Source organism: Crocuta crocuta, unplaced genomic scaffold, assembly GCF_008692635.1.
Source record: "Crocuta crocuta isolate KB4526 unplaced genomic scaffold, BGI_CrCroc_1.0 scaffold225, whole genome shotgun sequence".
In the NCBI taxonomy this organism is placed as follows: Eukaryota; Metazoa; Chordata; class Mammalia; order Carnivora; family Hyaenidae; genus Crocuta; species Crocuta crocuta.
This window is the reverse complement of record NW_027530408.1, coordinates 1597704-1611278: the sequence shown is the minus strand read 5'-3', so window position 1 is coordinate 1611278 and position 13575 is coordinate 1597704. Positions and strand designations below refer to the sequence as shown.

Sequence of the window (13575 nt, the reverse complement as noted above, 5' to 3'; positions counted from 1 at the left end):
TCTTTGTTTCCAGGGGCGCCTGGGTGGCTCAATCAGTTAAGTGTCTGACTCTGGCTCAGGTCATGATCTCACGGTCCATAAGTTCAAGCCCCATGTAGGCTCTGTGCTCACAGCTCAGAGCCTGGAGCCTGCTTCAGATTTCGTGTCTCCCTGTCTCTCTGTCCCTTTCCTGCTCGTACTCTGTCTCTCTCTCTCTCTCAAAAATAAATAAACATTAAAAAAAAATTTTAATTTCTTTGTTTCGATCACAGGACCTAGTATGATGCTAGGGACTTCTGGATGCTTTGTAAATATGCTTGCTTGATTTATTCTTCTTTATAAAGGGAAGGCTAAGCTTTCAACTCTCTACTTAATAGACTTCATTTCTCTGAGAGTAAACATGTGATACAAGAGGAATGTCATGAGAATGAGGATGGACTGGGTAGGAAGCTGTAGCGGTTGGTCAGCCACTCTTGGCTGTAATAGAGATAAAAGGAGAGTTTGCACCTTGCAGCTTTCCTATCAGAATTCTAGTCACGGTGCTGCATTTCTTCTTGACACATGTGTTACAGGGCGCAACCTACATCCTGGTGATGGTGGACCCGGATGCCCCTAGCAGGTCTTCACCCAAAGCTCAATTCTGGAGACATTGGCTGGTAACAAACATCAAGGTAAGCCGGCCAGAAAGCTCTTTTGGATTCATTTGGGCTCATAGCTGGAAGATTACCATTCTGTGCAGTTCTCAGCTCTCATTCAGGAGGGCTGCGGACTCAGGTTGCCCCCCTACGCTCAGCTGTCACAGCCCCTTCCAGGTTTTCAGACACTGTTGAAAAATGTCCAGGATCAGTGGTGTGCAGGTAAACCGGGTGGGGACAGCCCCAACTTGTAGTGTTTGCTGATTTCTAGAGTGTAAATGCTTCCACCATGTCGTTTCAAGTTATTGATGATTTAATGGTTAACTCAAATTTTCCGAAAATTTAGTGGTTGATTCTAGTGCACCACCACAGGGGGCCTGGACTGGGAGGCATGGGGCGATTCTGTGTGGTCTGGGTGGCCGAGCCGGCCAGGGAGAGCCTTGCAGGAGCTCCTCTTCCTCATGAGCTGAGGGCCAGTTTCCTCTTCTTTGTACAGAAGCAAGTGGCCTCCCCTCATCTGTGTCCCAAGGCCATCACATAATAGTGAAGGAGTCTGGCTCATCCTCTCTGGAGCAGGTCTGAGGAACACAGATGTGGACGGGTGGTACTGGGCATTATGGGGGTGGGGGGAGGGACAAAGGCTGTATTCCCAAACAAGTTTTGGAGACTCCAGGCTACACTGTATTAATCCCATTCCTCACTGGCTGGGTTTTTTGGTGCTTTTAATATTCTAATGTGCACTATATAATCTGCATTTATTTTCCAACCTCATTTGCCTAGTGAATCTTTTGTTCGTGAGTGCCTGGCTGTACACTGTGGGAAAATCCACGCTAACTCTAGCCGTTTGTGCATCTGTGCCTAGAGAGTTCACAGATGGCCTTTGCATAGTCATCAAGTCGTAGGATAGTGGGAACCCAGGGGCGCATGGGGGGCTCAGTCCATTAAGCATCCGATTCTTGGTTTTGGCTCAGGCCAAGATCTCGCAGTTTGTGAGTTCAAGCCCCACGTCGATCTCTGTGCCAGCAGCACAGAGTCTGCTTGTGAGTCTCTCTCTCTCTCTCTCTCTCTCTCTCTCTCTCTCTCTCTCTACCCCTCCCTCACTTGCTCTCTCTGTTTCTCTCTCTAAAAATAAATAAAAATAAAATTAAAAAAAAAAAAGATAGTGGGAACCCAGAACTAAAAGACTTAAGTCTGGATCTAGGTTTGACCAGTTCCCAAATCCACCATCTCTGTGAAGTCACTCGGAGTCCCTCTGGGCACTTCATCTTTATCTGTAAGATAGGAACCATGTTCCCTCCTCTATGTGGTTGTGGCAACAATCCAATGAGAGCATCCTGAGAGCACTTTGGAAAACAGAGAGTACTACAAATGTAAGGAGTTCGTGTTTTTCCTTCCCCCGCTGTGGGGCAGAGAAAGGGGTATCTGTGAACTAGCCATTGATTCTCCTGAGCAAGCCAGGTCCTCTCACAGCCCCTAGAATGGGAGAGGAAGCTATCCTGTCAACCCAGTGACCACAGGCCTCTCACTGGGTGCTTAGGTCAACAGCCCATCCTCAGAGGCGGTCCTGGCAACACCCAGCCTTGAAGGGGCCCCCTCGAGGGAGGCTTCCAGCAGCGGTTTCTTGGACAGTGCCTGAGCCAGGCTCCTGAGGGAAAGCAGGGGCATTGCTTCAACACACTTCACCTGGGCAAGCACCCCTCAGCCTGGTCAAGAGCCTTGGAAACACCGCAAACATGCAAAGGGGCAGAGCTGGGGGACTTTCATGCCCTCAAGGCAGGGAGAGGAGCTGAGGGCACAAAAGGGAAAAACACTGGATCCCACCCCAATCTGGAGCATGGCCATTTTCCATACTTGGGATTCCCAGGCAGTTATAAGGGGAAGAAACTCTCAAGAAAGGAGTACTTCTCTAGACATGACGCGTGTAGTGAAGCTTTTCACGCACCAGGCTGTCCATAAGAGGGTCCTCCTGGGCAGTTCCGAGGCAGATTTCAGAAGCTGTGGATGGGCACCTNCCCCCGCCCCCCCCACTGCCCATGCCCTCACCCCACCATGCCCTCTGGACAGTTCTCTCACAGAAGCCCTGTGGGGCAGACATAGGTTCTCAGCAGCACAGCTGAGAAGCAGAGCAAGTGGCAGGTGGCAGCTGTCCGGCAAGACTGCTAAGCTGCAGAGCTTATCAGGGCCACCTGCCCGGGTGTGGCCCCCAGCCTCCTCTCTCAGACCGGAGGAGGCTTGGGTTTCAGGCACATTGTCACCCACTTTCCCTGATCCATGCGTCCAGCAGGAAGCAGCAGCTCTTGTCAGCTGTGTCCACTCCACCTGCCCACCAGCCCCCAGGTTCCTCCAGCTGCATGGCCAAGTATAAAAACCAGGCTCACTTAGGTCTCAGGCTGTGGCCCTCAGCCAAAAAATAAGGGAAGGCTCTAATCGAGCCCAGAAGCACTTCCTTTGTGTTGGCGTTAGCCGAGGCTGAGTAGTTCTTAGACATTATAGTATGTTCAGATCCATTGGTGAGTGTGTTGAAATGCAGAGTCCCAGGCACCACCTCTGTCAGTCTGGAAAGAACAAGGTATACAAGTTTAACAGGTCTCCAGAAGTGTAGCCAATCGAAAGAAGACCACAGAGTTCAGGTTCGGAATGCCTTGGTCATTTTATCACCCATCTGGGAGCAGTTTTCAAGTAACAAATCACTTTTGACAGTTCCTTTTGATCCCCACAACCGTTTTTTGTGAACTAGGCATTCTCCCCATTTTATAGGTGGGAAGGCAAAGCCTGGAGAGGTTGGATGATGCAGTCTCTCACCTAGTGGGTCCTAGAGGTGGGTCTTCAGTCCAAGGCCCCCAACTCCAAACTGCACACCCTTCCTGCCCTACCACGTGGTCTGGTTCACACTGCATCTCTCCCATCAAGTCCATGGGGGCAAGAGGCACACCACCTTGCCCTCTCTGTTAAGATGGGAAACATAGCCCTACATTCCAGGGCTCTCTTACGGTTCCCTCTTATGGACAAATGCTTCTAGGGAACCTTCCTGAGGACTGCTATCTTGGGAAATCAAAAACACCTGGTAAGCATTCCAAACCCTTCAGGAATCCTGGCCCTGAATGGGTTGGGTTAAATGTAAACCCTATGAGGTGCCTGGGTGGCTCGGTCGGTTGAGCACCCGACTCTTAATGTCAGTTCAGGTCATGATCTCACGTTTGTGGGATCGAGCCCCACGTTGGGCTCTGCACTGGGCTTGGAGCCTGCTTGGGATTCTCTCTCTGGCCCTCTCTCACTCAAGCTCTCTCTTCCTCTAAAAATTAGATAGATAGATAGATAGATAGATAGATAGATAGATAGATAGATAGATAGATAGAAAGACATAAATCTTTATATATATAAAGATTATCTCTCTTTCCCTCTGCCCCCCTCCCCTCCGCTCATGTTTCTTCTCTCTGTCTCTCTCTCTCTCTCTCTCTCTCTCAAATAAAAAACTAAAAAATAAGCCCTATATATTATCATTACCCTCAGCAGGAAGTGGCCTCAGCAGTAAGGCACACCATAAAGTCACTACAGACATAAAGTGACAATGGTCCTGTGATTCGCAGTTACCACAGAAATGGAACCTAGGCTGGCCTTGATATTAGGGGCCCAGACCTCACTGTGTGGTGGGTGGGCCATGGCCACAGGAGCCCCTCAGTAAGGACAATTTGGGGGCCATCTGTCCAGGGGAAACAGCAGTAAGTTCTCAGGAATACAGGAAACATCTGCAGCTCCCCTCCCCCAAGAGAGGCTGGCAAGCCTCTACTGTAGAGTGGGATAAAGCTCTAGACCCCTGGGCAACTTGTACAAAAAGAAGTCGACCAGGAGGAACCAGGTGTTCATGTTACCGTTTGTTTACTTAATTCAACAAATATGGATTGACCACTGTTTGCAGGCATCAAGGGAAGGACTCTGGGGCCAGACTGCTGGGCTCCAATCTGAATCCACCAATATAGCTATGTGATCCTGGGGGCAAGGCATTCAACCTGCGGCTCACTTTGCTCACTTAAAAAGTAGGGATACCAATAGTCCCTGCCTTATCACCCTGTTGTTAGGAAGTTCAGATGAGTTATTTAAAATTTTTTTTTACATTTATTTATTTTTGAGAGACAGATCACAAGTTGAGGAGGGGCAGAGAGAGGGGGAGACACAGAATCCGAAGCAGGCTCCAGACTCTGAGCTGTCAGCACAGAGCCCAATGCAGGGCCTGAACTCACAAACCATGAGATCATGACCTGAGCTGAAGTCGGACGCTTAACTGACTGAGCCACCCAGGCGCCCCTCAGATGACCTCTTTTATGTAAAGGGCTTAGAAAAGTACCCAGAACACATAGCGAGCTGTATATAGTTGTTGGCTATGACGTTACCCCATTATCCTAAGTCAGGCACCGCACTGGCATTGTGGTTAGAGATGCAAACATGGCATCTCTAACATGGCGCAAGACTTTGCCTTCCACGGGCTTCTACTCTAGTGAAGCAGAGGGGCTCGACTCTCTCAGGATGGAACTTCCCATGGCCACGTATTCCTGTCAGTTTGGGACTAAGACTAGACTTTAGTCCTCAGACCTGGCCAGACTCGGGCAGGCAGGGACTGCTGCAAACAGCATGCTGTCCTCCTCCGCCCCCTCTTTGAAAAATCTCTCATTGAACAAAAGATTTCCAGCAGAGCATTGACACATAACGTCTCTCTCCCGTCAGTGCCATGTCCTCAGCTTTTCCTTTAAGATGTTTTTGAGTTCTGATTCAATCTAACTAATAATCTCCATGCTAAACCCTAATTAAGATATCAATTAATTTGCATCATTCATTTCAGAAGAAAAGCTTATTGGTTCATCTTCTGTTTGTCTCTGAAATTAGTGCTCAGGGCTTTCCATGCAGATATTTTCATTAGACTTTTTATTGTTAATGGGAATATTGAACACAGGAAGATGGTATATTAATACCTTCCACAAAGAATATCATGATTGGTGACAAAGAACACTGAGAACAATTAAGGAGACAAGAGTACCTTTTTTCTTCCAAAAAAGAAAATCTTCCTAGAAACCGTCAATGATTCTAAAATTTGCTGTGAATACCTTTTTTGTTTTAAGAAAGAAAGCGAAATGGCAAGTTCATGTTTCGCTTTCATTCAGTGGCCCTCAACCTCTGGCAGCTGTAAGCACATCCGATTCTGGATAGAGTTAAAAGGACTTCTAAGGGTCCGTTAGTCTGTCTACTTTTCTAGAAGGTTGACTTTTTCCATAACGAGAGCTTGTCTCCTAAAGGACCTCTAAGTGCGTCAGGTGAATAAGACACATGGGAAAGCAAGTAAACGGGGCAGGGATCTTAGCCCCTTGCCTTCCAGTGATGGGTTAGCACAGGCCAGGACACTTCTGCTTAAACCGTCGACCCCACGACTGAGTGATCTCAGGCAACCGACTTGACCTCTCTGAGACTGCAGCTTCTTGTCTGTCTAACTGACATAAATCCTCAGGCTTCAGGGGGTTGAGATAGGAAAAGGAAATTACATATGCAAAGAGGGGAAGCCTCCCCAGAGAGAGGCACTATAGAAAATGGCAAATTTTTCCTGCTCCTAACCAACGGAGCAGCAGATCCAGTAGAAATTTGAATATACTGTGTGTGTGTGCATGCAAGTGCGCGTGCATAGTATCAGAATATTTTATATATATATATTTTGATATTATATATATTCCAATTCCAAATATATGTACTCAGAAGTAATCTGATGATAATGAACAGAAGAGGAATAAACAATCTTCATCAGGACCACAAATTCTGATGAAGAGGTCAAACAAAGAAAATGGGATTAATTAATTACTTTCTTTAGAACTATATTTTCAGTTTTGCTGCTGATATTTGTGCACTTGTCCATGCGTGCTTTGCCCTGTACTGTGAGGGCCCATTAATTTAAGTAATAAACACCTGCAAGGCATGGCTTAGGCTCTCTTAAGATCTGTGGGCCAGAAAGAACATTTGGTGATGGGGACAATACAGGGGCTCGATTATAAAGTAGACTTGTACATGGCCACCCCAAAGGGACATGGGAAAGATCTTGTACTTTTGGGTCAGATGAAACAGGGGAGCCTCTAGGCTCTGCCACATCCAGTTGGGAATTTCTAGGCCTCAGTTTCTTCATCATTAAAATAGGCATGATAATAATATCTTTTTCCCAGTGTTCAAGGAGATTAAGGCTCCTGAAACTGAACAAAATAGTAGGACCTTGGTACATGTGATTCTCTCCCCTGTGACCCCCAACTTAGAGATCTGACCATAGCCACTTATAATTGAGGAACTTCCCTTAGACTCTTGGACTTATGCTTTGCAAAGTAACAATTCTAGACAATGACACAGACCTTGCAGTAAAAAGTCATTCTATTGCCTTTGAAGCCCTAAGGTGGGTTCAGGCCAGCCTGGAGGACCTGACCTCACCAGGATTTGCTTTGATGGAGGCAGTAGAAGTTGGATGGGTGGGGGTCAGTCCCATCATTCATTCTCTGGGAACTGCCCTGTGCACCCCAACCCCACCAGGCACCCCACCCCCACCAGACCACTGCCAGGACAGGGGGCTGGGCTACAAGTGACAGTCAGGCCTACAGTGTGCTTCCCGCCCCCATCAGGACTGCACTTCTTCCCCGACGCCTTCCATTTTTATTTTTAACCCAAACCAGCACCCCTCGGCATTTCCTTATCACTCACAGTCCCCACCTTGCTGTCATTGTCCCACCTCAGAGATGCCTTCGTTCCCATTCAAAATAATTTAAATAAAATGTTGCTACAAAGTGGAATATTATCTTTTGATGAATGTTTTTAAAGCCCTTTAGGTTTTCATGGTAATTTGCGGTGTAAAATTATTTGGAGATAAGAGCCAAATTAGCTCTCGTATGCTGAGGTCGCTGTGTCCTGTTATCCATGTGAGCAGTGTTTAAATATAATCAGCCCTCAGACTAATGCAGCATAATTGTTCATTTGAAATAGCTTTTTTTACTCCATTCAATGAGTCATTAAAATATTCAAGGGATAATGCAGTGAATTGGAAATGAATTTATCATGTTATCCCATACATACTGCAGTGCTTCAGGTAACTAAGGAGAAGGGGAGAGAGAGAGAAAATATGAATATAATGTGTACAGGAAAGGGGCCAGTATATACAGGAATATGGTCAACAACGCTTTTTAGTTGGTTTATGGAAACTATGTATAGAGAGGCTGACCAGGAGGGTGGGGAAAAAAGGAAAGTGCTGTTCTTCGAAGAGCTCGTATGCTTTCTCTCTTGCACACTCTCTCTCTCTCTCTTTCTCTCTCTCTCTCTCAGCACTCTGAGAATCTGTGCTCCACCACAGCTCCACTGTTAACTTATTTTTATCAAATATGTTTATATCAGAAAGTCGTTATGGAAACCAATTCTGCCATCCAGGAGAATTCCTGGATCAGGCAGAAAATTTTCTCTCTCTCTCTCTCATTCTCTCTCTCTCTCTTTCTCTCTCCATCTCTCTCTCTCTCTCTCAATCTCTCCCTGCCCCCTGCCCAACCCTGTGACACACAAACTCACACTCATACACATACACCTTGCTCACACACACCCGTAGACACCCCCTAAAGGGAACAGCACAGTCTTGCTCACCTAATTCTGAACTCAGCTCTGAGGGGCACAGAGGGTGACACCCTGGCTCCCCTTCATGGCCACTCTGTAAAATGGATAAGACTGAGACAGACGCCCTGCCCTGACACCAGGAACCTAGGCTTGTCGCTGTCCACTGGCCTCGGCCGCCTAAGCACATGCACTTAGGAAGAGACAAACGGGCATGATGGTGGCACATTCAAAAGAGTGATCCTTCCTTGATTTCCAGAAAGTTCTATTAGTGTGCACTGTTTATACCACACCTGGAAGAATGTCTTCTGTTCTGGCCACACCATCTTAAGAAAGAGAGTGAGTAGCATGAGGAAAGCGGCCAGAACAGCGAGGCTCTGTAAATGCTGCGTCAGGTGAGCAGGATCCGAAAGACGCAGGATGGTTAGCCTCCCGGAACAGGAAGGGAAGACACAAGAACTGCCTTTACAGATTTTTTGAAGATTTTGTTAAAAATTGGAAAACAAGGGAGACCCTGCTGTGCCCCACCAGGCAGATTTAGAACTGATGGGGGAAATTTACACGGAAGTAAATTTTGGCTCCACATGAAAAAGAACTTTCTAAGAATTTGAACTGCCTAAGAACTGAGCATATACTCCACAGAGGAGGGAACTTCTTATCGCCAAAAGTACTTGTTCAGGGGTAACCCAGGGAATTCCCCCACTGTGTAGAAGGTTGGAGCAGATGACCTGTAAGATGTTTCCACTTGCGTATTTCCTCTCCTGACTAGCGACACTCTTCTTATAGCTTCTATTCATGTAACGCGTTAACAACAGCAATAATAATTAAAGAAGGAAGAGTAGAACAGGAAAAGAGAAGAGGAAGAAAGAAAATAAGAAAAAGCATTTCCGCACTTAGCATGCGGTTCTGGGCACGTGAATATCTCATTTAAATATCTTAACAAAAACCCTAAAGGAAGGTAATAAAGACAAGAAAAAGAGGGGCTGCGCAACTTGTGCACGATTGCACACCTAGCGGTGGCGGATTGGGATTTGCGATCATGACACCATATGGCCTCCCCAGAGCTTAGGTGGGTTCTACGCCCGCTCTCAGGCCTGGCCCACGTGACGGCTTATGTCAGGGCCAGCTGTGGCTGCCAGGAGAGCTGCTGTGAGTGGTGGGGTTTGAGGTACCTGGCCCTCAGCCTCTGCCCTTGAGCACACCTGCCTCAGCCATTGCACAGCCCTGACTCTGGGCCTTGAGGTACAGCATACACCCAAGAGGTAAATTCTCTGACTTACTGGGAAGCAAATTAATTACCTCCCTGAGTCTGTTCCCTCATCTGTAAAAGAGGACACTAGCATCAACCTTGCAGGAACACCGCAAAGACTCGAGAGAGAATGTATAGAGGACAGCAACAGAGAATCTGCCACATAGTAGGTGCTGCTTATGTGCTGGTTCTCCACTGCTTCCATCTGTTATCACCCTAGATCCTCCATAGGAAGCTTAGAGGGTAAGGAGCATGTGTCACCTTCAAGAGATAGGGCAAGGCCTGGCCAGGAGAATGGGCTGTCCATGTGGTTACAAGTTAAAAGACCTTAAGGGGGAAAAGGCCATGCAGGCATAGGACTTAAAGTGAAGTATTGGGACCAGCTATTTAACGTGCACTGTGCTCAGCTCTGTGTCTCTTAGATAACAATAATAGACAATAGACAGACAGATTTTTAATAAATAAATGTAAGAAAAATTTAAAATGTGATTTTCTTTCCCTGCTATTCAGTTGGAAGGACAAGGCTAACATACAGGAAATGGAGAGTAGAACTCATGGGGTATAGTGTCAACTATAACTGGGATCTTGAGACTCAGAGAGCTATAAAAGTTCAGAGTGCTTTCCCTTCCCCTTTGCAGTGAGACATCTACTCCTTCAGGGTTCAGCTCAAGGTACCTCCAACTTTGTCCTTCTTTGGTTTGTTTTTATTTGTGAGTCTCTCTTCCTGATGAGACCATGAGTCCCTGGAGAGCAGAATTGTATCTTAATATATCCCCAGCACTTAGCACAATGCCCGGAACTACAAGGCCCATAGCAAGTGTTGATTGAATCAGTTATTGAAGGCATGAAGGAATGAATATGAGAATGAAGGAAGGGTGGATGAATGGGTGGCTGGATAGTGGTTGGGTAGGAGGGTGGATGGATAGATAGGGTGACATCACTCTATGATGGCTTCACAGTGGAGATGCAAGTTGGGCTGGGCCTTCAAGTGTGAGCAGGCCTAGAAAAGTTGGAGGATACCAGAGACTGCATTCCGGGAAGGGAACAGAATAACTTAAAGCTCAGACCTTTGAACGGGACAGGAAAAAAGAAGAATCATAAACCTAAAAGCCAAGACACTTGAGTTAATTAAAGCCCTTCACTTCTCTCTAGATGGTTATTGCAAAAGTCTACTAATTGGTCCCACTCCTATAACCTCACCTCCTCCAAAAGTATCTATTTTTCTAAAATTGAAATATGATGTTACTTCCCTGGTTGAAGCCCTTCGGTGATGCCTCGGTATCTCAGGACATAGTCCTTTCTGGACCATGTGTTATTTAAGGCCTCTGAGGATGTGGCCCCCGCCAGCCCCCGTGGTGTTCCTGCTGAGCTCCTTGTGGTACCTCACACCTTCTGTGTGGCTCCAGCCGCTATGGACCATTCTTACTCTGTCCCCTCTCCCTAAGAACCCTGTCTGCAACCTGTAACACTTACTTGCTTTGCCCGAGTTAGTATCTCATGAGTTAAGACCTTCAAAGCCCAGAAAGAACTTAGATTTATGATCACAAAGGCATTTCCAGAAACAGGAGAGGAAAATGTAAATTCCCAAATTTAAGCTGGTGAGTGTAGTATCAATCTACATCAAAATTCCGTAACCATTTGATAAACAGATGGTCCGAGACAACATAGAAAACAGTGAACACTGGGAGTCAGCATAGGGTCACTAAAAACAAGTCGCACCTCACCACTCAGGTTTCCTTGCTGATAAGAGCACTGGTCAGTGGACCAGGAGGAGGTCCACAGCACAGCTTGACTAACCAAGGCGTTAGACCAAGTTAATCTTGGTAACCTCATAGGCAAGGGGGAGAAATACAGTTTCGATGACTATTGTGGTAGGTGGGTTTGTGGCTTGTTAACAATTCCTGAAGAGTATTGACTAATGTCAACCTTAAGGGTGGTCCCTGGTGGCACATCACGGGACTCTTTCATGGGCCCCACCTTGTTTAGTATCTTCATAGATACTAGCATGCTCACCAACTTTGCAGATCACACAAAGTTTCAAGGAATTGCTGGCATGATGGCTGACACAAGGCAGTTAATTTTAGCAAATTGGAAGGATGGGCCTGCATTGAAACGTTTAAATTTAATAGGGGTTAATCTAAAGTTCTATATTTAGGTTCTAAATCAATTGCACAAGTACAAAATGTGGAAGATATGGCATGGCAGGAGTTCATGAGGAAAAAGGATCCAAGGAGTTTTAGTTAATTTTTAAGCTAATTTTAAGCTAATAATAGAATGTCAAACCATAATGCAGGAGTTAAGAAAGTTAATGTAATCTTAGATCACATCAATGGATAGTAGAGGCTTTTTAGATCATTGAAGATTATAATTTCCCTTTTTCTGCATCGGTCAGACCACCTCTGTTCACCCATTCATTCCTTCCTTCCTTCCTCCCTTCCTTCATTCATTCATTCATTCAACATGTGTTCAGCACAGCTTGGGCAATAGTTTTTACTCAAGAACCACAGATCAAAAGTTTATAAAGTCAAATCCCTTCCAGGGAAGAGCAACCTGTCTGGTGAGAGGAGTAGAGAAGTAAATCACTAACTACATACAGTACAGAGCAGGAGTGCCAGGGTGGAGTTAAGTCCCAAGAACCTGGAAGAAGAGGAGGTGAGCCCCTTAGAGGAGGTGAGCCTGAGCAGAGTAGAAACTCAGCAGGTGAATGGTGAGGAAATGGCATGTAGGCAGAGGAAATAGCAGGAGTGAAGGTCCTGAGACAGGAACAGGCCTCGGGGGTGGTGTTCAGAATGAATAGATGACCAGTGCATCTGGAGCAGAGTGATCAAAGGGAAGTACACAGGAGGTGAGCAATGCGGGAGGCTCTGAAGGACAGAGGGTCTTAATCTTGACATCTCCCTGTTTAGAATCACCTGGGAGGCCATTCTCCAGACCAGCTAAATCAGAACCCCTGGAAAAAGAACCTTAATGGCCCTTAATGTCTGTTAAGATTTCCTGGGTGATACAAATGTGCATCTGGGGGGGGTGGGAATGGGAGTCACTAGTCAAGGAGTATGAAGTTTCAGTTACACAAAATGATTAAGTTCTAAAGATTAATACTGTACTGTACACTTAAAAATTTTGTTAAGAGGGTAAATCTCATGTTGAGTGTTCTTAGCACTTTTTTTAAAAAAATGTTTTAAGTTTATTTTGGGAAAGAGAGAGAGAGAGAATGCAAGCAGGTGAGGGGCAAAGAGAGAGAGAGAGAGAGAGGGAATCCCAAGAAGGCTCCACTGTCAGTGCAGAGCCTGATATAGGGCTCAAACTCACAAACCGTGAGATCATGACCTAAGCCAAAATCAAGAGTCAGACGCTCAACCAACTGAGCCACCCAGGTATCCCTTGGCACAATTTAAAACAAACATACAGAAAAAAGAAAAGAACAGAAAAGAAAAAAGAAGGATGCCTACCCATCTGGGAAGGAGAATCACTATCGTGGGACTTTGTGTCCAGGCCTTCAGAGGGAGTTTGGCACATGGCTGTTGGAGGCCTTTAAAAAGAGGTTGAGGGGCTCCTGGGTGGCTCAGTCGGTTGAGTGTCCGAATCTTGCTTTTGGCTCAGATCATCATGATCCCTGGGTCATGGGATCGACACCCACATCAGGCTCCACACTGGGTGTGGAGCCTGCTTAAGATTCCCTCTCTCTTTGCCCCTCTCCCCAGCTAGCATGTGCACGCGCTCTCTCTCTCTCTCTCTCTCTCAAATTAAAAAAATCACTCTAACCGCAGTATAGGGTGGCCACAAGAGGCCACATCACTCCTTTAGAACGGATGAGGGTGGCTTGCACCAAGGTGACAGCTGTGGGCATGGAGAGGATAGCTCTGGGGTCTATTTGAGGTTAAGGGCCTGTTGAACTTGCCAGTGGATTAGACGTGGTGGGTGAAGGATGGTCCAAGGATGCCACATAGATTTGGGGTCTGAGCAAATGGCAGTGCCATTTACTGAGATGGGACAACTGGAGGATAGGCAGGTTGGGGTGTAAGGGGGAGGGGGATCTGAAGTTCTGGAGATCTGAAGCAAGCAGTTAATTCTGAGATGCTCTTTAGAACAGCACTGGAGATTTCC

At 46.4% G+C, this 13575-nt stretch overlaps 1 protein-coding gene across 5 annotated transcripts in view; it reads left to right on the top strand.

Annotated features, from left to right (window-relative positions):
- PEBP4 (phosphatidylethanolamine binding protein 4) overlaps nt 1-13575 on the top strand; it is a 216918-nt gene that overhangs the window by 118454 nt on the left and 84889 nt on the right. For 4 of the 5 annotated variants that reach the window (XM_077766585.1, XM_077766587.1, XM_077766586.1 and 1 more), the window contains one exon: nt 552-650. The exons of the other annotated variant lie outside the window; for it this stretch is intronic. In XM_077766585.1, coding sequence (XP_077622711.1) covers nt 552-650 — 99 coding nt within the window. The remainder of the gene's footprint in view (nt 1-551; nt 651-13575) is intronic. 5 annotated transcript variants of the gene reach the window in all.